This window comes from Epinephelus fuscoguttatus, linkage group LG15 (assembly GCF_011397635.1).
Source record: "Epinephelus fuscoguttatus linkage group LG15, E.fuscoguttatus.final_Chr_v1".
Taxonomy (NCBI): domain Eukaryota; kingdom Metazoa; phylum Chordata; class Actinopteri; order Perciformes; family Serranidae; genus Epinephelus; species Epinephelus fuscoguttatus.
This window is the reverse complement of record NC_064766.1, coordinates 2,904,839-2,931,406: the sequence shown is the minus strand read 5'-3', so window position 1 is coordinate 2,931,406 and position 26,568 is coordinate 2,904,839. Positions and strand designations below refer to the sequence as shown.

Sequence of the window (26,568 nt, the reverse complement as noted above, 5' to 3'; positions counted from 1 at the left end):
AAGAGTGGATTAATTCATTGAACATGGGTCAGAACTAAAACAACTTACTGCAGATTAAGTGGCCGACAGTAGCAACCTTAGTAAAAAAAAAAAGGCCACTACAAGATCCATTTGAAGTGTTTTTCAAAAAAATTCAAAATGGCGGAAAATCTATATAACTGGAAATTATGGGTTCTTGAGGCAAATTTGTTGCTCATGAGGAGAGGCATCTCTGTGCAAAGTTTCATGTCTCTACGACATACGGGGCATGAGATATGCCCATTCAAAGTTTGCAATTTCAATCAGTTGCTATAGCGCCCTCCTTTGGCCAACTGATGTAGTATTGCTTCATTCACATCCTCCCGTGCCCCTCTACCACTCTGCCAAATTTCACATGGATTGACCATGTCAGTCAGGAGAAAAACGTGGAACAGACGCACAGACACACCCACAGACAGAGTTTTCGTCATTATATAGTAAGATTTTTTATTTATTTGTTTTTGCTTTATTTTTAATTTAATTGTATTTATTTGTTTATTTATTTATTTATTTTTGTTGATGTTGTTTTGGCACATTTTTCCTGTGCTTGTTTGGTGAGGGTAAGAGGGGATGGGAGGGTGAACATGGCTAAAATGTCCCAAACACATGTTTTTGTTGGGACAAAACCAAAAATCTAAGATCAACAGTATGATTCGCATCAGTTCCTTCTCAGCTTCTCCAGGGTCAGTTCACCCATACCCCTTTTTCACAGTCATGGGCTGGCTTGGCTTGGCTTGGTTTGGTTTGGGCCATCAGCCCAGAGCGACAGGGATTTGCATTTCCATTACAACAGGGCTACCCTCTTGAAGGTGTGTCTTTAACTGATGACGGCTTGTCTTGAGTGATGACATTTAAAAGCAGATCTACGGCTTAAGTCCCCTGTTATTTTAGCTGCCTTTTTTTCCACAGCAGGGCAGGTAAAATAAGTCTACCTGTTGGAGGTGAGCTGTTTTCAGAGGTGCCGTAAGAGCCTGCTGTCTGCAGGTCTTCATCTAACATCTCACTGTGGCCGTTTCTGGTTTTGCTCTTCCTCACTGCCGTATTATTAGACTTTCCTTTGTTGAATAAAGGCTGCTAGAATACTTCTGTTAATTCGGTGATAAACACATTTTCCTATAGATTCTTCACAATAAAAATCCCCCATTATTTTGCTGTGTAAATTTTTTTATTGTGAAACAGCAAAGTATGGAATGGTTGAGTTTTTGAACAGCAACTTCACACGACTTGTAATAGGGCTGATAGAGAACATGAAACAGTAAAATAAAGCAGATTATCTAAAGACACAGGAGAGAAACTAAACTCCAAACCACAGAGATTCAGTTAGAAGCTACAAAAGTAATGAGAGCTGCACACACAGAGACTCTCTCTGGTCTTCTGCTGACAGAATGAGTAGAGTCTCGCAACAGACATGGCTTGTTTGAGAGGGAAAAGGGGGGTTGTCAGGGGTTGGATGTGGTCCATGAGACGTCACCGCTATCTGCTTGAGGGTGTGTAGCCCTGCTTTTGGATCCACTCCGGAGAAGGTCCATCTTTAGTGCAGCTTGGCGTGGCGCAGTGCATATTAACTGATAATGGAAACGCAAATCAGCACAGCATGGCTTGACTCAATAGCCCCTTTTCCACCGCAGGAACTTTTATCATTTACCCTGAATTTTGACAAACCTCAGCACGTTTCTACCGAAATTACCCGGGGAAAAAACTTTCCCTCAACCCCAAACTTTCCCTGAAAAAAGTACCTAGTAGGGAGGTAGGACTTTTCAGATTCCCTGGAATTCTTGAGGGGCGGGGCACTTCCCCACATCTGTGCCAGTGTGGCCGCAAACTTTATTTCATTTCTACAAGATTCACTTCGTTTGTGTTTTGATTAAGGATGGGTACCGAAACCCTGTGCTAAATTAGCCCCGGGGGTAAATTATCAAAGACCATAGTATTGGTAAGTGCTAATGGTGTCAGATCTTTTATCGACAGTTTTACACATTCAGGTTTAAATTGAAATTAAACCTTAGCGAGTAAGAAGCCAATCATTTATCAATACATGCGTTCAGCAAGCATGAACATGTAAACATGCAGACAGCGATACTCAATATGCTCCGTCAGTCTCTCATCCACCGACACTAACGTTATGTCTTACACAAGGACAGCACGCTAGTTCAGCTGATAGCTAATTCTTACTAAGTTAAAATGACAGCCGTCTGTATGTAGACTAACTTAGTTTGACACATATCTTAGAATACTTTTAAACTTAGCTGCTGGCTGAGACAAACAGCCCCTCCTCACTCTACCAGCACTAATGTTACCATGTTACCAGCCAACAAGCTGGCGGAGCTAAATGTAGGGCACACGCCAAGTCATCTACATTATCAGCCTGATTTGAATAGATTTTCTGGAACTTTGAAGTGCAGTGGAAATGCAAATTACCAGGAATTATTTTACCCAAGTAAATAAATTCCTGGAAATAAAAGTTCCTGGAAATGTTGGTGGAAAAGGGGTTAATGCAGCCAGAAGTGACAGTGGAAAAAATCTCTTATTAGATGCATTGTAATTCTCTCCTAAAAGACTGAATCTCAATGCAGAAAAGTCAGTGAGTGGAAATTAAATAATTCTGGACATTACGATTGCCTGTAACAGAAAGACCCAGTCTACACCCAACCCAACTGGATGGTAGAACGTAACAGACATTAACATGTGTGCTGTGTCTACTTTCTACCACTACTGTAAAATTAATTTATTTATTCATTTATTCATTCATTATCTGTAAATGTTTGAAAAACTCAAAAAATATCCTGTTACTGAAGATAATTCACAGATTCTGCTGTGATAATTTAATTGGAACAATTTAAGAAAAAAAGATCACACTTCTCTTTTTTTTGATGCTTTGACCATCATTCATTTTATCCTAAATAGTATTATTAATTTTTTTTATAATAAGTAATTGTATTGATCTGAGAGTCAAAAACTGGACATATAAAACCAATACAATCTACATAGGTAAATACCACAACAGTGAAGTGGAAAAAATGTGTTTTGGGAGGATTTGTAATTTTATACTTAGTAGTTGTATTGACCTGGGAATCAAAACTGAACAAATAAAACCAGTATGATCTGCATAATCTGCAGAGTTGGACAGTAACAAAGTACATTTGCTTAAGCACTGTACTTAAATACAGTTTATGAGTATCTGTCCACCTCAAGTCCATGTTTGAAGTTTTGGAGATTAAGAATGATGTAGGCTATTCATTCATTAATCCTCTTTAGGGTCTTGGGCAAGAGGCAGGGTACACCCTGGACAGGTCGCCAGACTATCGCAGGGCTGACACATAGAGACAGACAACCATTCACGCTCACATTCACACCTACGGACAATTTAGAGTTACCAATTAACCTAGTCCCCAATCTGCATGTCTTTGGACTGTGGGAGGAAGCCGGAGTGCCCGGAGAGAACCCACGCTGACACGGGGAGAACATGCTAACTCCACACAGAAGGGTTCCCACGCCCGGGATCGAACCGGCAACCCGCTTGCTGTGAGGCAAGAGTGCTAACCACCACACCACCGTGCCGCCCTGATGTAGGCTATATCATTTTAAATGTTTGCTCTCACAAGAATTTGCCATCTAACCTGAGAAACACAGGTGTCTGTGTTTGTAGTAGCTGTAGTTTTTGTGGTATATTTGGTCAAATGACTGTTTATGGATTTGCCTGTGAAGTTCATGTACACTATTAGAAATATGTTGGGGGTCACATGTTGGGGGTCACGTTACCATGGCTGGCTGAAGACTGTGTCTTTGCAGAACTGTTACTTTTAGCTAAATGTGGTGTTTTTTAAAATTCAAGTTGTACCGGACGGTGACTTTATAATATGCCTACAAAACCCGACGGACAGTCTCAGAGAGAAAAATCGACGAGACAGAGACACACTCAACCAAAAATTACGGACCACGCTCTGCGACTCAAAATGGCATTGCCTTTCTTCTTCATTTTTGTTTTCCTCTCCTCTGCTTTCTCCTTAGTGATGACCACCTTTGGTGTAATACCCATTGGGTGTTTTTCTATTGTTTTCTTAGCATGAATTGGTACAGAGCTATGTGTCCCATTGCTGAAAAAGGAGAGGACACATGTAGACTTCTTACAGGAGACCTGTTTATCTGACCTTGAGCACTTAAAACTCAGAGGAGATTGGGTTGGCCAGGTTTTTCATTCTTCTTTTAATTCTAAAAGCAGAGGTATGGCGATCTTGCTTCACAAAAAAACTGCCTTTTACATTGGAAAAATGCATAAAAAGACTCAGAGGGGAGATATGTCATAATTTCAGGATGCTTATATGGGGAACGGCTAATTTTAGGCTGTATTTACTCCCCCAAAATATTTGAGGCTTCTTTGTATTCCAAGCTGCTGGCAGATTTATCCTCTAATATCTCACCCCTTGTAATTCTGGGTGGTGACTTGAACTCATGCTTAGACCCAGAGCTGGACCAAAGCCCCCACAAACTCATACGCCCATCTAGGAAAGCTGTGGCCACCAGGGAACTATGTAATGATTTGAATTTATTTGATATTTAGAGGATCCTAAATCCAAAAGTGAAGGACTTTACCTTCTTTTCCCATCCACACAATTCATTCTCTAGAACTGATAACTTCTTCACCTCAAGACAAGTTTTAGATAGGGTCAGTAAATGTACTATAAATGAAACAGCGCTGTCAGATCATTCCTTTATCAGACTAGAACTCAAACCACCTTACTATGACCTTTTCCATTAATGACACTCCTGATGTCTCTGCCTCAACCCTAGAGAAATTGTTATTATTTCATACACCTCAGCTAAAAGAAAGGAAGCACTCAGACAAAAACTGGAGCTAGAACGACAGATCTCAGATCTGGAAAGGGAGTTTAAACTTTCCCTTTCTAAGTCAGTGTTGCTGAGGTTGGACGCAGCTCGCTCTGCCCTTGATAATATTCTCACACAAAAAGCAGAAACAGCAATTTTGTATGCTAAGCACACACTTTTTGAATCGGCCAACAAACCAGGCAGACTTCTGGCCCGCCTGGCAAAAGGCAGGGCTGATTCTAATGTAGTTCCTTCATTGAAAAATAGTAGCGGAATTAAACACTTCAAAACTAAACATATGGTTAATATTATGAAACGCTTCTACCAAAATCTGTACTCTCCAGAATGCCCTAATAGTATCAATGATGCAGTTGAATTTTTAGATCGTATAAAATTGCCGACCCTATCAGTCGAAGGCAGGCAGTGTTTCCCCTACCTAGGGATGTAACAATTACCGGTAAAATGATAAACCGCAGTAAAATTCCCGACAGTTAGTATTCATTCATTCATTCATTCATTCATCTTCTAACCGCTTCATCCTCTTGAGGGTCGCGGGGGGGCTGGAGCCTATCCCAGCTACATCAGGCGAGAGGCAGGGTACACCCTGGACAGGTCGCCAGACTATCGCAGGGCTGACACATAGAGACAGACAACCATTCACGCTCACATTCGCACCTACGGACAATTTAGAGTTATCAATTAACCTAGTCCCCAATCTGCATGTCTTTGGACTGTGGGAGGAAGCCGGAGTGCCCGGAGAGAACCCACACTGACACGGGAGAACATACAAACTCCGCACAGAAGGGCTCCCACGCCCGGGATCGAACCGGGAACCCTCTTGCTGGGAGGCAAGAGTGCTAACCACCACACCACCGTGCCGCCCACGGTTAGTATTACCGTTTCAAAATTTAATTATCAATAAAACCGTGTTTGATTACCGCACTTTGAAAAACTCACAGTGATACTGCTCATTGCCTGGAAAAGTAGCAGCAGTCCCTCAGACACAGGTGCGCATGCGCAGTTTGCAATGTTTGGGCTCTGAAAACATGGTGGAAGGCACCCGCACGGACAGTGCTCCGGAAATTTTTTCCCCCTCTAAAAGGACCAAGTCTGAAAGCTGGACGTATTTTGGATTTTATAAGGATGCTGGGAGGAAACTAATTGAAGATAGTCACCCTGTCTGCAGAAAATGCAGAAAAAAAGTCTCTGTGAAGGGGGGTAACACTTCAAATTTGATGAGCCATCTCCGTGACCACCACCCACAACTATACAGCAAGTGTACCTGTGCCTGGTACACACTACACGACTTTTCTGCCCGTTCTGAAAGTCACTACGTCACATAACACGATTGTGGAGTCATAAAATCATGCTGTGACTTGACCGTCACACCTGACACACTACATGATGGTCCACACCAATTATCCCCGGTCGTCTTTCATGACGTATGTGATGCCATCGGGTTATTCTCATTCTATTTTTATTACTTTTACTATTATTTCAGTCACTGTGTCTGTTCATGTGCCAGCCAAAATGTTGTTGTATTAACATAAAAAGCACCGGCAGATGGCAGGAGCTACATTTGAAGTACTGTACGCAAACATACAAGTCACCGAATCCTCCACAACAAGTTCCTACAAATGTTTCACAATAAAAGCCTATTTAGAAAATGAAGGGATTCTCTCAGCCAAGGTTATATGGGGCTTTTAATTTGAAACAAATTCAGGAAGTGTTGAGTTTGAAATCATGGCGCGATGCATTAACTTTATTAAGGCAGCGGGAGCGGATAAAAAGTAAAAATATAAAAACACAGAGGGAATGATAAATAACGGACCATCTATAATGTAGTCTGTTCAAATGAAGCTGGTAGCCACTGCAGTTGTGGTGAGTAAAAGCCCCGCCACTACTTTTTAATTTTCTTACTTTATGTCCATCTCCATTATGAAGAAATAACATTGCTTGCTAGCTTGATGCTAATGGCAGTACTCAGCAGGTTGACAAAGTGTCTCTGCTGTTTCACACCATCATTTTCCCCTTTTACTCTGTGTGTGGTAGCATCCCTAGAGGAAATGTTAAAAAGGCTGAGGTGTTGTTGCTGTACAGTTGTCTATGGCAGCAGCTAACTCTGTTTCTATTGGTCAAAGTGACGGCTGTGATGGGAGTAATCTTGAACGACAAAAACAAAATCTAACATGCTAGACCTTCTGTTAGACAAAAAGATGTCTGTGGATATTCTCATTTATCCAGGTCATAGTTATCATAGTGCTCCAAGGTGTGTCAGCAACGGTCACAATGACAGCAGGAGTTTCAATGGCCGTTGCTGACACACCTTGGAGCACTAACGTACCAATGACATCAGTGTCCTTGTGAAGGCCTCCTCAGAGGTTAAATACCTGGGTTTCCACACCAGTTTGTCAGACTAGTTCTAGCCTAGTCAGATAAGCATGAACTGATGAAGCCTCTTGGATAAGAGGTGAAACGTCTTCTAAGACAAAACTAAGTCCAGTTGCGTTCACTTCAGTTATCGTGAGATATGTTAGACAGAAAGTACATTGTGCCCTTTATTTTATTCGTTTTTCGAAATAAAACTTGGTTAAATGATTTCAGTGTGTGTATAAGTACTTTTTAAAAATTTTGAGCACATTTCAACAATACCGTGATAATAATGATAACCATGATAACCATGATAATTGTGGTCACAATAACCGTGATATGAAATTTTCATACCGTTACATCTCTACCCCTACCATCATATTAGGGGGGGTACCCCGGCTTTCTCCAGATTAGACACTTCACCAACAATCTAAATGTTCCTGTAGCCCAGCCAGTAGTCTCAACTATTGATTCATTCTTGCTACAATTTCGCTGGAATAAAAATTTCATATCACACTTTTATGGTAAATTGCAAACCCTAAACACATTCAACATTGACAGAATTAAAGTCATGTAGGAGAGGGATTTGGAATTTGAGTTTGGGGAGGAGGCATGGTCTGATGTGATGGAGTCAATAGGAAAAATCTTTTCATCCTGGGATACCCCCCCCCCCCCCCCTGTGTGTGAAGTGCAAGAAAGAGGTTGGATCTTACATACACTTCATTTGGCGCTGCCCTCTGATACTTAATATTTGGGATAAAGTTTCAAAGGAGCTCAATTGTATTTTTCAGAAGGAAATTCAAATGGACCCCTGTCTATTTTTGCTGAATGTTGCAACTAAGAGGTTCCCTTTAACATGTGTCCAGCAAAAGCTCTTGAACAAACTCCTCCTATTAGCAAGAAGGTGTATTCTGTTTCAGTGGATTTAGCCCAGACCTCCTACTATCAACCAGTGGCATGGGGAAGTTTTGCCGATGGAACGCCTGAGCTCAGTTTTAAAGGGGCACGAGAGAGCTTTTGATAAGCTATGGGCACCTTTCCTGAGCTATCTTCCAAATAGCACAGTAGACCTTGTACTTAGGGGGCATGGTACTATAGATTGGCACCCTTTGAGTACCCCTGTGCATGGCTAAATCTCTCTCATGTTTATCTTGAATCTCTAGATTGGTTGTGCTCCCCCTGCACTGTGTCTCTATAGGTCTGTGTTGCTTTATCTCTGCATGAGTGTTTTTTTTTTTTGTTTTGTTCCTGTTGTTGTTGGTTTATGTTTTGTTATTAAAACTGAAAACTAAATAAAATATCTTGAAAAAAAGAAGAAATATTTTTAGTCAGCATTTTCACTTTAGCTGTGTATTCACATAGGACCCGGTGTTTTTTTTTGTTTGTTTGCTTTTGTGTGTGTGTGTGTGTTTAATCAGTTTCTTTTCCCATGATGAAGATGGCTCTAGTCTCCCGGCACAGCACAGGTGGCGCAGGGTGGCGAACCCCGTGCAGAGCTAGTTTCGAGCAGCGCAACCCGAGGCGCGCTCAGTTTGGTAGTTTGGCAGACCGAGGTGCGCCGAAATGGGTGTGGTGGTGCTGCAGGGGGAGGTGTTGACAGATCCAGCTTGGCACAGTGACAGTTTCGTGCCAAAAGGCTTTGCCGAAGGTGCGCTAAAAGCTCACCAACTGAAACCACGTCTACTGTTAGCGCAGGGGGAGCGCAGCCGGTGTAAGCCGAAGTTTGGCTGACCAGCGGACAGTGCGCACACGCCACCAAAACCTCACAGGCAGGTTTCCAGAATATCAGGCACATTAACAATGCAATAAATAGCCACAAAACCACTATTCATTGCAACTATCTGCAATCAGCACATAAGTGTATCTCTATATCGACTGTCCCGTCACATCTAATGTCAGATCAAAGGGGATTGGCCCCGTTTGGCACGTTTGGCACGCGTAATGGAAATCCAACCTGTTTGATTAACACAGCTGCAATCTAATAAGTTCACATCCCTCTCAGCCAGCCACAAACAGCCACAGCATCAGATAGGGAGTATATATTCAGCATCTGTCATCTTAGAAAAGCCAAAAGAAAAGAAACAGAGTGAGACTGCAAGAAACGCTGTCAACAAATTGTAAGTTATTCAATTTTATTTTAACCCGGAGGTTAGAGAGCCCAGCTCCCTCTCCAGCATCCTGAACCCCCCCGCCTGAAGGTGCAGGAAGGGCTGGTCCCGTGGCTGCACCCGGACAGTCTGGTCCGGCTGCGGCTGTGCGGCGTGCTGTGCGTCCGCTGTGCATCCTCCTCCTCCTGACAAGATGATCTTTAGTTTTACATTTTAAAAGCTTTTTTTTTACATATACATTTGTACTTGTAGGGCTATAAGTTTACATTTTTAGTTCACAGAAGCTGGTTATTGTTGTGTTTATGTCAAAATAAAGTTTATGAAATGTTTTCACATCTTTGATTTGTGATTTACATGCCAAAATGATCACAACTCATTTGGGAAAGACAAGTTCATTTTACAGGCTATGCATCATCAGCCCGTGGAGGTCTGCTCGCAGTTCCGTATATTCGGACGCTGTGAGCTTAGACCTCCCCGATTATGATGGTCATCATTACTGCGATTAGATCATTCTGATTAATGACTGACCATTAAGACGTGTTTCTGATAAATATTTTAATGTGCACAATAATAACCTTTCACATTGTCATCATATTTTTATTTGTTTTGCATATGTGTGGCTGCTCCGTGTGTGTCTGAGCAGAGTGCACGCATGTTGTGCACCCGCCTAGAGACGCATATTACTAACTTGTTTAACAGCGAAATATTGCACCGTTGACTTTAGACCAGGTTTTTGTTGGTCACTGGCGCATTTGCTTTTCCCGTCATCTAACTAGCAACGCGCCATGACTGCACCTGACCACTCCTCATTTTTAGACGAACACGCCCAGAGAAGCGCAAGTTCATTTGCTAGTTAGACGACGAGGTCGCAGGGCGTGAAAATGACAACTACGCCAGCATCTAAATAGCAATGACACTTGCGACATGGATTATGCGCCATCCGCCGTCCGCCGTCCGCTTTAGACCATCTAAATAGGGCCCAAGATGTGAGGTCCCACTGACCTTGACCATTGATTTTCAACCACAAAATTCTAATCAGTTTATTCTTGTGTCCAAGTGGACATTTCAGTCGAATTTAAAGAAATTCTCTTAAGGTGTTCTTGAGACATCCTGTTCATGAGAATGAGACAGATGGAAGCTCACAGTGACCTTGACCTTTGACCACTGAAATCCAATCAGTTCTTCATTGAGTCCAAGTGAATGTTTGTGCCAAATTTAAAGAAATTCCCTCAAGGTGTTCTTGAGATATCACATTCACGAGAATGAGAAAGAGACGGTCACAGTAACCTTGATCTTTAACCTATGACCACCAAAAATGAATTTGTTTATCGTTGAGTCCAAGAAGACATTTGTGCCAAATTTAAACAAATTCCCTTGAGGTGTTCTTGAGATATTATGTTCACAAGGATAGGACGGACGGACATTAGGACAGACTAACAACTGAAATAGATAATGCCTCCAGCCACGGCTATTACCAGCGCGGTGGCATAAAAAACATAGCTGACTTCAAAGTAACATAGAAATTACAATGTGGATCCAGCATATTTGGTGCTGTTGTGTAAGTGTAAGCACATTCAGCACCACATAATTTGACTTAAATCATAATGGGTCATGTTTTCTATATGTATTCATATCTTGTCTACATGTGTGTTTGTGTGTGTGTTACCTAACTGTGTGAGTGCCTTCCTGTATGATCCAGAGATGCGCTGGCAAGACGTCCCGTTGCCTCCACACACTCCACATCTGTCTACTGTCTTACTGCTGTACAGCTCTCCATCACAACCTACAGGCTGCAAAAGAAGAGACATTAAAAATACTTAACACAGTTCCGTTGTTAGTTATTTAGAGGCTTCACAAATCCAGATAGTCAATTTTTCTCATCAAAAAGAAAAAAATGCTATTTTTGAGTGTAAAAACAAAAAAAATACATGATATTGAATAGATGTAGTACGAATTAGTAATTTTTAGAGGAAAATAAAAGCATTTTTATCTTGTTGCGTTACCTGACATATTCCCTCTATACAGACTCCATGGTATTTGGCATCGCGGCAGAACGTACCATCATGGGCCGGAACTAGCAGCTGTCGCTCACCACTGATGGTTGTACACTGCAGGTCACATGGCTTATTGGAGATGCTGATGTAATCAGCTATACAGGAAATTATATATTTTAAAAGATATTTACTTTAGTGATCACAGCACAGGATTTCAGTGTAATAAAGTCAACAAAATTCAATGAGTTACATGTGGTTATCATTTAGTTGCCTTGTGCTGCTTTACTGTACCTGAAGGTGGTAGATGAGTAAACAAAATCTTTCACATTTGCTAGACTTAATACTCTGATCAAATTCAAAAATTGCTAGAAGATGCCCCACTGACGGTTTTTAAACTATTTACTAGGGATGCACAATATTGTATGTAACAACTGATTTGACCGAAAACCGTTACTGACATCGATATATCCACTTTTTTCCCCATCTAATTTTAGTGATCATGAAGTGGAAGTCTGTAGTGGAATTAACATCATATAATGTATGCATACTCTTGACATGATGGCCCACCAGCAGACTGAGACATGAAATAGAATGCTTTTCAATACATGTAATATTCATTCATTGTGCAAAACAAGAAAAAGCATGTTGGCCTAAGTCTGGTAGTTCCAAACCAAATACCAAACCTTTCATTTATTCAAGAAAAGTGGATTCTTAGAAGATTAGCCAATGAGTTTAAAGAGATCCAAATAAAAATAAAATCAAGAAAGGACGACATTCAAGATGTGAATGTTAATGCCAAGTTGGAGGAGCATGGAGAGAGGCCATACTAAGGTACTATGGTTTCCAAGACTGTGGTACAGATTGATATCTGACATCGATATCAAACAGACATGGAAAAGACTGGAAAAAGACTAGTTGATTGATATTCAACCTGGGTAAAGAGGTATCCACTGGAAGTATCTTCTTCCAAAGGCTTTTGAATTGAATTGGGAACACTGGTGCTGTTTGAAGCTCACACTGGGGCTGGGACAGGGCTGAAAAACACAAGAAAACACACACAAACACAAATAGAAAAGGATACCTGCAACTTAAAGAGTTTTTAGTTGTTGTTTTTTTTGTTTTGTTTTTTACCGATTTCTTCCATTAACCTCTGAGTTCTAAGGAGTCAATAGAGAATGAATCCACACAGTATCAATATCAGTGAATCATCATACCTGGTTTGGACAGAGCTGGTACTGTTTAGGAGAGCCAACACAATATGAGCTGTTTACATTCTGGGTGGTGGACAGCCTGAGTTAGAGACAGGATACAAGATAGGATGCAGAATATATTAAGGCTAATATACTGACATGGAAAACACACGATGCACAAGATGCATAAAGTAATACAGTATATTGCTACTGCCTCCAGCATCACATCCAACACTATAATCCCAATTAGTGTAGCATGAGTAGGCAATTTCAGCTTCAGTTAACATTTCAGATTCCGTCCATTGTGGTCAAAAACTGAGGCACTATTAAAAAATAATTTCTCTAGATGTGTTCTTGTTTATAAAAAATGCAGGTTTTTTTTCGTCACCTGAAGTGTGAGTTGTGATGACATCAGAATCAGAATCAGAATCAGAAATACTTTCCCCCAAGGGGAAATTATTTGCGTTACAGGTGCTCCTTGCAAGAGTGGAAAGATAAGTGAAAATATAAGAAATTTAACAAGAGTATTTACAAATACATAGTTCAAATAAACAGGATTATGAACAAAAAATAAAAGTAAAATATGTGTGTGTATGTATATACATATATATATATATATATATATATATATATACAGTACAGGCCAAAAGTTTGGACACACCTTCTGATTCAATGCGTTTTCTTTATTTTCATGACTATTTACATTGTAGATTCTCACTGAAGACATCAAAACTATGAATGAACACATGTGAAGTGGAAACCATTTCAGGTGACTACCTCTTGAAGCTCATGGAGAGAATGCCAAGAGTGTGCAAAGCAGTAATCAGAGCAAAGGGTGGCTATTTTGAAGAAACTAGAATATAAAACATGTTTTCAGTTATTTTACCTTTTTTTGTTAAGTACATAACTCCACATGTGTTCAGTCATAGTTTTGATGCCTTCAGTGAGAATCTACAATGTAAATAGTCATGAAAATAAAGAAAACGCATTGAATGAGAAGGTGTGTCCAAACTTTTGGCCTGTACTGTATATATATATATATATATATATATATATATATATATATATATATATGTGTGTGTGTGTGTGTGTGTGTGTGTGTGTGTGTGTGTATGTATGTATATATACATATATGTACCATATACCATATAAACATATATGTTTCCACTTCACAGGTGTGCCTTATCAGGGTTAATTAGTGGAATTTCTTGCTTTATCAATGGGGTTGGGACCATCAGTTGTGTTGTGCAGAAGTCAGGTTAATACACAGCCGACAGCCCTATTGGACAACTGTTAAAATTCATATTATGGCAAGAACCAATCAGCTAACTAAAGAAAAACGAGTGGCCATCATTACTTTAAGAAATGAAGGTCAGTCCGGAAAATTGCAAAAACTTTAAATGTGTCCCCAAGTGGAGTCGCAAAAACCATCAAGCGCTACAACGAAACTGGCACACATGAGGACCGACCCAGGAAAGGAAGACCAAGAGTCACCTCTGCTTCTGAGGATAAGTTCATCCGAGTCACCAGCCTCAGAAATCACAAGTTAACAGCAGCTCAAATCAGAGACCAGATGAATGCCACACAGAGTTCTAGCAGCAGACCCATCTCTAGAACAACTGTTAAGAGGAGACTGCGTGAATCAGGCCTTCATGGTCAAATAGCTGCTAGGAAACCACTGCTAAGGAGAGGCAACAAGCAGAAGAGATTTGTTTGGGCCAAGAAACACAAGGAATGGACATTAGACCAGTGGAAATCTGTGCTTTGGTCTGATGAGTCCAAATTTGAGATCTTTGGTTCCAACCGCCGTGTCTTTGTGAGATGCAGAAAAGCTGAACGGATGGATTCCACATGCCTGGTTCCCACTGTGAAGCATGGAGGAGGAGGTGTGATGGTGTGGGGGTGTTTTGCTGGTGACACTGTTGGGGATTTATTCAAAATTGAAGGCACACTGAACCAGCATGGCTACCACAGCATCCTGCAGTGACATGCCATCCCATGGCGCGTTTGCGTTTACTTGGACGATCATTTATTTTTCAACAGGACAATGACCCCAAACACACCTCCAGGCTGTGTAAGGGCTATTTGACCAAGAAGGAGAGTGATGGAGTGCTGCGGCAGATGACCTGGCCTCCACAGTCACCGGACCTGAACCCAATCGAGATGGTTTGGGGTGAGCTGGACCGCAGAGTGAAGGCAAAGGGGCCAACAAGTGCTAAACACCTCTGGGAACTCCTTCAAGACTGTTGGAAAACCATTTCAGGTGACTACCTCTTGAAGCTCATGGAGAGAATGCCAAGAGTGTGCAAAGCAGTAATCAGAGCAAAGGGTGGCTATTTTGAAGAAACTAGAATATAAAACATGTTTTCAGTTATTTCACCTTTTTTTGTTAAGTACATAACTCCACATGTGTTCATTCATAGTTTTGATGCCTTCAGTGAGAATCTACAATATAAATAGTCATGAAAATAAAGAAAACGCATTGAATGAGAAGGTGTGTCCAAACTTTTGGCCTGTACTGTATATATATATATATATATATATATATATATATACTGTAACCTAAACAAGATTATTTACACAATATATATAGTATAAATAGATAATACACAGAATATATACAGTCAAGGTGAAATGGGGTTATTGCATAAGTTAAATTAAATTATTGCACATGAGTGGGTGTGTCATATTCTACAGGTTGAAACAACAGGATGGAGAAGGCAACAGTAGAGAAGTTAAGTGAGAAATCATCGGGAATAGCGTGCAGTGGTCTCATTAATAATTGGTCCATGCTTGTTCAAAACATACAAAAAAATAAAAAATATATCCACAATAACAGAACAAAAGTTTGCAGGTTATCAGTGCGATCTGCCATCTTGCTACAACTGTTTACTTCAGTCATGCAACACCCTCCATTGATGACACATTCATGGTTACAATGGTTCTGATAAATAACTGGTGGAAACACAGGCTGGTTCACCAGATAGCACCAAGGTTCCAAGGGTCCTGAATGGAATTGGTTCAAGAACCAGAGCTAATTGGAGTTGTTGACAGCTAGAGTCCATGGAGCAAAAGAATCGGCAATAGAGGCTTGGCATTCACTTTAAACTATCCTCCGTGGGTATCAGGTGTAATATGTGACTGAGGTATGGAGTTCTGGATCCAGGGGGTGGGTGGCTTATACTTGGGGTTGTGACTTTAGCTATGACTTTATCATATATATATATATATATATATATATATATATATATATATATATTTATATATATATATATATATATATATATATATATATATATATATATATATAGTTTCACTTTTATTATTACTTTTTTAAAATTGTTATTAATATTATTTACTTTTTATTTATTTTATGTGTGTATGTATGTAATATATATATATATATATATATATATATGCATATGTATAGGTATGTATGTGAATATTATTTTATGCTCTATTTTTGTAACGTCCATATACCTATCTGTATCTTTCCTTAATATAAAATAAAAATTTGATCACAAAAAAAGAACCAGAGCTAATTTGGTGGAAAAGGGGTATGACTGCTTTGATGAATATGAAAATTATGTCAATCATATACGATGGCCTTTACTATCACCAGATCTCAACCCAGCTGAACACCTATGGGAGATTTTGGGGGGACATGTTAGTCACAGTACTACAAACTTTGACAAAGAACTAAACTGAAACAACTTAATGTTAGGTCCTCCTCTGACACCTTCCTAACAGTAAATTATGGATGAAATATTATGAATGAAATGTCTGTTAATAATAGCAAGGTTTCCAAGTGCTAGTAAAATTAAACCTGAGGGCTGAGCCTGTTGGCTGCCAGTTGAAGAACCAAATCTTAGTGGGTGTTCAGACATGATTGTACAAAACCAGGGTGAAGAAAAGAATAGGAAGAAATGTTACCATCCACAACCATCTTTTTTCCAAAATCCATATTATGGTATACAGTCAGCTTATGTGACATCTCACCCATTACTATTTCTTGTGGAGTAAACACTACTCTGTTGCGATTCACTGACATTTAGTGCTCATAATGAAAAGTGCTTTTGTTTCTGTAATGAGCACCTAGAGCAGCTGCCCCTATGAGCAAACGGTGCTTATATACACTTCACAACGAATTCAAAATGCTCTATGCTGACTAATGCTGATGTTATCCCCATTACTGTCTCACATTTCATTCACTACTAACTACCGCCAAGTTTCTTACCATAAGTTGTTCAATTTTGTGCCAGTTCATCTCTAAACTCCACCTTCTTTTTGTTGTGGTGAACATTTCTCAGCTTCAGAGAGAACTTCTTTTTTCCAAGTGAGTAACACCTCTTTCCCATAAAGGATGCTTTTCAACCACTTTTCAGCACCTCCTTTGCTTAAAGTAAAAAGAGGTAAGACTACTCTAAGCTAAAGAGGAAAACTGTAAACTAGTTTAAATCAATCAGCACACAATCATATTATGCTCTTTTCTGTCACTCTCTCCCTCTCTTCCTCCTCCCCTACTCACAAAGCTGATAACTAACTTGACCTAATATTTACCGGGATCTGCTCTACCACTAACCTTTCTCTAACTTCTCTTCATGTTTCTGACCACTTCTTTATATCCTATTATCTCCCCCATTTCACACTACCAAACCTCTATCTTCATCAGAAGTTGAGTGAGTGGGCAGTAGTCATTCAGGCAGAGGGCTCTGGTCTTTTTGGGGAAGGGACAATGGTAGTCTTCTTGAAGCATACAGGGACAACAGACCAGAGCCGGCCTGGTAAGACAATCTTGATAACATGAGTTCAACATTCTGTTTCACTTTTTGTATCAGGCTAGAGTCGCTGCCACCTCATCTCATATCTGCATTGTAGTTGACAACATAGGCAGCCAATCAGGGACTGCGCTGTACTTTATGACATAAATTGCAGGCCTCAGCTTGCAGGACAGTAATGGCAGCCTCCAAACAACAAGCACTAACTGTTACATTAACAGAGTAAACACAGCAGTAAGTGAAGTTATTGCAGAAATAGAGTCAAAAACAACAATCAGAGATCAAAGAACAAGAGTACGCACTCGCCAAGTTTCTCGAAGGAAAAGGGCCTTCTCTCTGTTCTTCTGATGAGGTTTGGCAAAAGCTTAATTTATCAAGTGGCTACATTGGTGATGAAGAAGATGTTCCCCAATGTTGTGTTATGCTGACTGGCTAAAGGAGTTTGTCTGTCAAGGCCAGTACTCCTGCCCACTGAAAGTGTTTTGAGCGGTGCTGAGTCAAGACTGATACAGAGAGCCAAACAGAATGTTGAGCTTACATCATCAGGATGGTCCTACCAGTCTCGAATGGAGCAGTGAGAGGTTGAAAATGTTTGTGAACACATCTGCCAGTTGATCTGTATACACCTTAAGAGCTCGGCCATGGAGGCTATCAGTTCCAGGTGCCTTGTATGAGTTACTCCCTTTGAAGGAGTTGCATGCATCTTCCCTGGATATTACTAGTGGGCAGGGGTCCTGAGCCTTTAAAACTTCCTTAGCAGGGAAGTTGTTTCTAAAGTGTGCACTGAGTTTCTGCCTATGGGCAGGCAGAAGCAGAACTAAGACATGATCCCATTTGCCAATGGTGAGGGGAGATGGAGGGCCTTTTATCCTTCCCTGAAAGGAGGTTTCCGCTTGGTCCAGCCAAGCGGAAACCTCCGAGGCTGAAAATGAAGCCAATACTGGTGTGCTAAAAACTGCAGTCCCTTTAATGGCCACTTAAGGCTGGCTCCAAAAGCCCCCGTGGACCAACATTTTAAAATGCCTGACTTTACAACCAAAATAAACATGTTTGCATGCCTGGTTAAAAAAAAATAGTTTTGATCTCTTCATCTAATTTCCTCCTTCATGACAACTGTGCAGGGGGTGAATTTTTATATAACTCAACTGTTTTAATTTTATTAAAGCTTAAAGTTATGCATAATTAAGGATGTGGCCACTCCTAATGCCCAGACACACCAAACCGAGATTGGAGAACTAGCGGGGACGAGAGGCAATGCAGCAGGGTGCTCTCGTCGTGTCTCAGCCAACAAGTTGCACATGAACACACCAAATCGATGGCCAACAAGCGCATATGTTCTGTGCCTGAGAGGACACACCCCTCCATACCAGCAGATGGTGGTCGTCTGTATTTGTCATTCAAAAAGGGAAACCAGGAGACCATCTTGACACTAGTCAACCAGTTAGCACATGAACAACTAGGGGTGTAAATCACTAGCTTCATCACGATACGATATTATATCGATTTGTTTGGATAACGATACGATGTTTGCCGATAACACAAAGTCTGTCAAGATATGATTTTGATTCGATTCGATTCAGGAGCCTGCGATCGATATGACGCGATATCATATGCCCATCTAACACAATCATTTACATCAACTCACAAAAACAACTAGAAGATTTGACCATTTTATTTCTGAGCTCTGTTTGTTGTTTGAGCGGAGGCGCGCTTGCCCAGAAATGGTGACACAGACGTGCTATGTGAATTTCAAAATAAATGTGTATCTTTAAGTTGATGATATGGATCGATGTTTTCATTTTGCATCAATGTAATCGGATCGTTAATCAATGAATCGATGTATCGATGTGCATCGATGTATCGTTACACCCCTATGAACAACACAATCCAATGTTGAAAGAACAGAATATATTTAATGTGTGCTAGTGAACAATAACACAAATCATCAGGAAACATTTCTGCTAAAGAGCTCAATGAATAAAGAAAAACAATCTTACCTCATACAACAAGTTTGTTTCGACCTCACTCCCTCTCCTCATTAGTTCTGTGTTTACATTTCTTACACTTACACTTTCTCTTTGCATGCGCTGAACTGCCAATCAGACTAATTTCATTCACCGTCAGGCACTGTCAACATTCTGAATCAGCGGAAAAAAAGCACCAGTGAAGGGCCAGCTGTGTAGGACGCACTGACAAAGGTGGCAGAGGCTCACCTACAGCCTAACTTTGACCGCTGGTTTGGTATGTCAGGGCCTAGTGAAAGACTGTCTACTAGATGTCACCTCAGGTTCTCAGTTGGATCCACCCCAAGCACCGTCCCCAGCCCTACCCTCTCATCCAACTATGGTCACTTTAGGTAACTTCCGGTTCCAAAAATCCAAATGGCGATGGCAAAAAAGCCAAACTTGAGGCTTCAGAACGGGAGTCCGCACACCAAAGGGCGAAGTAACAGTGACTGCATCCATTATTTTATACACTCCATAGGTCGGGCATGTTATCACCAAGCATAGGACAACTGATGTGTTGGTAATATCTCTGCAGATATGTTGATGAGGTTGCTTTACTCTCGCTTCACATATTATTTACACTCTTATGATGACTGCAGGTATGATGTACAATAAGCAGTGTGCAATTTGTTGTTCGGTGGCAGTCTGTGTATGTACTGTATGTATTTGCCATGTTATTTTTTATTTTCTTAATGGCAGATACTGTATGTGTCCAAGTGAAATTTCCTTCGGGACAATAAACTCTAAATGAAAGCAGTCTACAGCCAAGAGGTGCCTTTTCTGTCAGTAACTCCAAACAGCTTGTCCAGTTCTTGGTTTTTGTCGGCAGGTGGTGTGTGCGGGCTGTGTGGGCTGTTCTCATAAACTGTTTGCACGTTTTCCCACAGAAAGCAATTCACCCAAATTCGTACATATCCCACATATCACGTGACCAATGTGCTGACCAGAGTAAACGAGTAGGCAGTCCCAAGCAGTCTTGTAAAGAGGAAGGTGGGATGGGGAACATGTAAAAAAACGCAGACTTTACCCTGGGACTTTACCCTTTTCGGAACCATGTGAAATTTGAGTCATTTTAAGGTACGTTCTTACCATGTTTCTTTTCCTAACCCTAACTTGAGTAACTTCACTTGCCTCAACCTAACCTCTGTAACTTTACATTAATTACATAACTGTACGTTACAGATGTAATGTCATTCCTGGGGAGCAAATTCGTAGGATATCATACAAACTATTTTGCATGCATTTTTCGTAGGATATCACACAAATTATTCTATGAGGATACACTGGGCTGTGTGAACAACCAATGTATAGTAGCAATATGTACCATGAAAGGTGTCGCTAATAGTAATGAACCCACAGTAAATTATCAGTTGACTCTACAGTTTTCTTCAGCTTTATGAGGAGCTTTTTTTCTTTTAGCTCATTGTTTTAGTTTTACGGCCCACAAACTTTGATCAATATGCTTATGTAATCATAGTTATTCAGTAATGTCTACCACAGTCCATTTATTACATGTTAATTGTCTTGTCGTTGTATCATGCATGTCAGAATTTAGTTCTCAACTGGGTTTTTGTTGTTTCATGTTTGTTGTTTCAGCTGGACAGAAAAGTGAAAATGTGTAAAATTTTCCAGCTAACAAAAAAGTTTCACTCACACTGCAATATTAACAAATTAAAGCCCCTACAAGGAACTTTCATTTTGAGTTGATTTTGGCGACCCTGTGGACAAAAGCGGTAGTATTTTGCCGGAATGAAGCCTACATTTCCCATGAGCTCTAGCACGTATTGTCATAAAGATGTTTACCTGGCTCGCGCGTGTGTTTGTTTTGGGGATGAATGAAACAACAAGACGGGAAAACTTTGCCCCCGCTCCTATTGGGGATCCCAGCTCACCTCTGCTGCACCCCAGCTCCACCTCTCCGGCGTAAGCGCCACTGCCACCGGGGTAAACGCAGCGGTCGGCTGGTAAGGATCAAAGCCTGTTTGGCGAGCACTTCCACGGCTTCTTGGACTGAATATGGAGCGGTGCCTCGCCTCTTTATTTCTCGGCACTCGCTGGACCCTGTCGACGCCTGGCTGGTACCTGTCGTCGGCCCAGATGAAGTGTTCCAGCCCGGTGGCCCCTGCTCTCCTCATCCCTGGCACGGGGTGAATCTGCACAGCCTTCGGCCTCTGTGTGTGGCTCCCCGGACAGCTAACGCCGTGGACCCACCGGCTCCTGCCAGGATTGGGCTGGTAAATGCTAGATCACTAGCAAACAAAACGTTTATCCTGAAGGATTTCCTGACTTCCCAAGGATTGGATTTTCTCTGTGTGACTGAGACGTGGCTGACTGTTGGTGAGTCCAGTGCTTTCACAGAACTTTTACCCGATGATTGCTGCTATTTTAACTCCCTGCGGACGTCGGGTCGAGGAGGAGGAATAGCAACTATTTATAAGAGTCACTAAATGTAAGCAGCTAGGTAAGATGAAGTGTGCCGTCTGAGTGCTGTAAATCGTTTCGTGCTGGAAGCGACCTGGGGCGGACCCGGACACAGTTTCCTAAAGGTATGGATATACACTATATAGAAATAGCTTATCTTCACACCGATGGTCTCATTTGCTGTTGTAGGTCAGGCACAGACATCAGCAGAAACGAGAGACTTTTGCATATCCAGTTAAAAGTTCCTTGTAGCGGCTTTAATGTTAAAAGGTAATGATATGATGATGTAGGTATGGTGCCACAAGCCTGCTTGATAGTGAAACTTTGTACAGTTCAAAACTGGACATTGTGAGGTATAAATGCCATTTCTGCTGTTGCTCCAATGTCAAGTTTTCTATTGTGGTTGTGTGACCACTAGCAAGTTCATATGTCTTTAGAGGAAACATGACGTGAACAACAAATGCTGACTGAACAGTAACATAAATGTGTTTTTTGACAGTAAAGGAGTTTATTAACTGGAAATCAGCTGATGGAAACACATCTCAAGGGTCTCAGAACGTCACAAGTTTTCAAAATTTAGCATGTTTGCAACAGTTGTAGCAAAAAAAAATCTAAAAGTGCTGCAGTTTATGGTTAACATGATCCTAATTCTGTGTGTGTGTTGGGAAGGACTTTCAGGAGTCCAGCATGGGGTTAATGCATCTGTCTTTCATTAGGTTAACCCCCCACCCCCACCCCAAAACACACACACACACACACACACACACACACACACACACACACACACACCTCCTCTGTCTATCTATTTGTGTCTCTTTCTTCAGCCCATCCTCCTACACTGTTTAGACGGTAAAGTAGGACAGACAGCAGGAAGAGGTGAGTGGGAGGTCACTATGTGAGAGTGTCACATCTAATTGGTAGAAGGTGATGAGGGTAGGACAGAAGAGAAAGAGGAGGAAGCAAAAAAGGCACATGGAGAGGCAGAAAGGAGAGGAGGTGAACAAGGTAGGGAGGAAGAAGAGAGGAGTGTGAATGAAGAGGTGGAGAGGAGAGAAAAAGGGTAAAACATGGAAATTTAACTCACCAAACACGAGAGGAGAAAATGGGAAGGAGAAGAACAAAGACAGGAGGAAGAAAAGGGGAAGGAGGGGGAAGAAGGGGAGAGACAGAAGGCCAACAGTGAGGGCAGAGTGGCGTTAATCTTGGTTGACAGAAATTTCCGCAAGTCTGGCAGGGGGAGGTCAAAGGTAACAAGATGGCTACAAACACACACATTCTATCAACGCTCTACCTAACTTTCCTGTATATGGCCATGTGTCTACTCACTCTTCCACCTTGTTACTGCTGTGTGCATAACTTTACACACATTTACTCTGTGTCTATACACATACTGTGTGTACAACACATGAATGCATCATCAAAGCTGATTATTCTTTTTAGCATCAAACTGTGACTTCCATTCTCCAGGCTTTGGGCCCTATTTTCCTGACAGCACATAGCCAGCAGAGCACAAATTCAATAGCAGTGTAGCAGTGCAGTCTGCAGTGTTTGGTAATTTCCTGGCTCCAAACAAACCCACTTTTACTGAGGTGGGTGGAGTGGTGCAGCAGAGGCTCTGTTTAATCAGAAGGGATGGATGGCACAATGCTAATTTGGTGCTCGTTTTAACATAAAATTGCAATTGCATTTCCACTTGCTTGGACCGCATGTTATCACAAATGTAATTTTACTGGCTTTAGATGGCAAAGGTGAGGGACAGCAGACCTCTCAAAAATAATAAAATAACAACCTTTCATGTATATTGAGTTTTTCTCTTCCTGTTGGCCACACAGTTTGTCATTTACTAAAAAACATGAATTTTAATGTGGTTAAAGGCAGAGTCTGTAACAGGCAGATTAATGGCTGAGTCTTATTAATAATGTCATGCAGCGGTAACTTGATTCATTATTTCCTGACATGGTAACAGGATTTGTCAGAATCTAACAGGAAAGGAGGTTCAGTGTTTTCTACAAATGATAAGCTGTTAGACGCAGATTCCAAATCCCCTCACTCTGACGAGAGATGTCAGAGTGAAGGGGCTGCCTTGGTCAGGTGCCCCAAGCGGTTGGGGGGTTTGGTGCCTTGCTCAGTGGCACCTCGGCAGTGCCCAGGAGGTGAACTGGCACCTCTCCAGCCACCACTCCACGCTCCATATTTGGCCCGGACGGGGACTTGAACAGGCGACCATGAATGAATGAAGCATTCATCATTCGGATGGATTAGGATGCTGTGACTCCAGGTAGTAAATGTTAATACCCACATCACACAAAAGTAGTGAAGTAAAATTTGCTGTCACAGTGATCCATCTATCAAATAGGTAACCTGTCCACCTTAGCCCAGCGTGCAAATTCCATACGCAGCCAGTAGCGAATGACCAGTTCGCTATGCAGCCTACATTGTCATGTCTCTCTCTGGCCAACACAGAGATGCTGATGCATGCTTTTATTTCCAGTCGTATTGATTACTGCAATGCCCTGCTTTCTGGTCTTCCCAAAAATAGTATCTCACACCTCCAATTACTCCAGAATTCAGCTGCACGTGTGCTGACAAGGACCAGAAAGCGGGCTCACATTACACTGGTTTTAGAATCACTACATTGGCTCCCCGTGTGTTTTGGGATTGATTTTAAGGTCCTTTTAATTGTTTTTAAATGTCTTAATGGTCTTGCCCCTTCTTATCTTTCTGACCTACTTTTATCTTATGAGCCCTCACAGACCCTGAGGTCCTCACGCATCGGCCTTTTAGTCATTCCAAAAGTTAATACAAAAATCCACGGTGAGGCAGCTTTCCAGCATTATGCCCCACATTTATGGAACAGCCTGCCGGAGAATCTGAGGGCCGCAGAGAATGTTGAAATTTTTAATAACAGGCTCAAGACCCACCTTTTTAATCTGCCTTTTAACTAATGTCCCTTTTATCTTCCTAATTTTACTAATGTAGTATTACTTTTAGTCTATTAGATAACTTGGATACTATTTATTATTGTTTAGTTACTATTTATTATTGCTTAGATAGGCTACTGTTTATTATTGTATTTACTTTTAGCATGCTCTACTTTTATCTACTGTATATGTTTTAATTTATTTAATAACTAATTTATCTTATGTTACATCTTAATATTTTATGTCATTTATCATAGTTTAGTTCTTAACTCCAGTGTTCCTCAGTGGGAGCCATCTGCACTTGGGGGCAGCCGCTGGTTCTGGCTATGCCACCATATTAAAGATATCTTTTTATTACTTAGAACAAATGAGGTATTAGTTGGTTCTATCTTCAGATTTTGTTGAATTTGCAATGTTTTTTCCGATGGGGGGGGGGGGGGCTGTTGGTGTTCAAATGAAAGCATCTAGCCTAATAACATGTTAAACAACCTTTTGAGAGTCTGAGGCCTGTGCGTTGTGCATACGTTAGCATAGCATACGTTATGTGTGCTGACGTTAGCAAGCTAGCAGCGTGACATTTTATCATTATGGACAGGCTACATGACTAAAAACAACAACAACATGTGTTTGTGTTTTGTTTTAGGTATTCAAGAATATTTTATTGATCACCTAATCTTTCCTGCTTATCGCTCAAACAAATGATTAATTTCTATATTAATATCGGTACTCATTTAAAGCTATAGTGCGTAACTTTTGTCGCCTCCCAGCGGATAATGCATTATTACAACTAATGAGCCGGCGGCACTTCCATGTACACAGAGTAACACTCGCCAGTCGCCACACACCGTACACAGAGTAACACTTGCCTTTGTGGTAGGATCCACTTCTGAACCGTGTCTCAGCCACTTCTCCGCCATGTTGCTTTCTCTTTCTACCTGCGCTCTACCTCTATATGATACTCTCCGCTCCTCCTCCCTCTCGTTGTGAGGAAGCATTTCCTGTGCGCCAGCACGGGAATGTCGCTGGTCGACACGCATACTAAAAATGATATATATTGAAAAATACCGCGAGATGTTAGAGGAGCCGATCGGCTTAATCAGCATTGTGTCATCTCCTCTAGTAGTGGCTTGGGTGAAACGGACATTTACGGATCTGTAGAAGTTATGCACTATAGCTTTAAGATACCTTCATCAGTTACCGGAGGCCACTGTCTAACATCATCAATCCAGCTATTCATGATGCTATCATTGTAGACAGTAAATCCACAATGACAGCATAATTAATTGATGACTGACACATGTCACCACAGCAACGGCGTTGCCGCAAGATGGTGGCATACACAAATCATTCGCCGAATTCGTCTATGGCCTCACGCATAATAGGTTATGATCATAATTCAGCTAATGCATGCTAACTATGTTAACAATAGCTTGGAAATGTCTAAGAACATTCTTTTGCTAACATTGGATATCAAACAAAAGCCAGAGACAACATCCTGGTTGTGAAGTTGCTGTGAGCTTTAAGTTCACCACTTCAGAAAAAGGCAGAAGAACGTTATTTCAGAGCCTGACCAGGCAAAGCCTCTCTTCTTCCTGGCAGCTCACTCATACTCCCCCTGGGTCTGGATCAGTAACAGCATGTAGCAGCATATCCCCAAATATCCCCAAAAGTACACTGCACACTGACTGACTAAAAAAAAAACAAAACAATAACCTGTCTGTTTAACTTGAAGAATCTCAGTTGGCTGGGGGGGGGGGGGGGGGGGGGTCACCCAAAAATGATTCACATCTTGGACTTCCAGAAGACAGCCCAAGTGGCCTCATTACACAGCCAAGTCTACCATTACACTCATATACTAAACATAAGCTCAACATGAATTCAGCACAAAATGTCAGCACAAAAAAATAACATGTGGTGATATACAGTACAGGCCAAAAG

At 41.2% G+C, this 26,568-nt stretch overlaps 1 protein-coding gene across 2 annotated transcripts in view; it reads right to left on the bottom strand.

The window, feature by feature from the left end:
- The window catches only part of si:ch211-267e7.3 (ADAMTS-like protein 2), a 77,533-nt gene that overhangs the window by 37,910 nt on the left and 13,055 nt on the right, over nucleotides 1–26,568 (bottom strand). For both annotated transcript variants that reach the window (XM_049599379.1, XM_049599380.1), the window contains exons 4-7: nucleotides 12,529–12,604; nucleotides 12,246–12,348; nucleotides 11,324–11,469; nucleotides 10,987–11,110 (exon numbers count right to left, since the gene is read on the bottom strand). In XM_049599379.1, coding sequence (XP_049455336.1) covers nucleotides 10,987–11,110; nucleotides 11,324–11,469; nucleotides 12,246–12,348; nucleotides 12,529–12,604 — 449 coding nt within the window. The remainder of the gene's footprint in view (nucleotides 1–10,986; nucleotides 11,111–11,323; nucleotides 11,470–12,245; nucleotides 12,349–12,528; nucleotides 12,605–26,568) is intronic.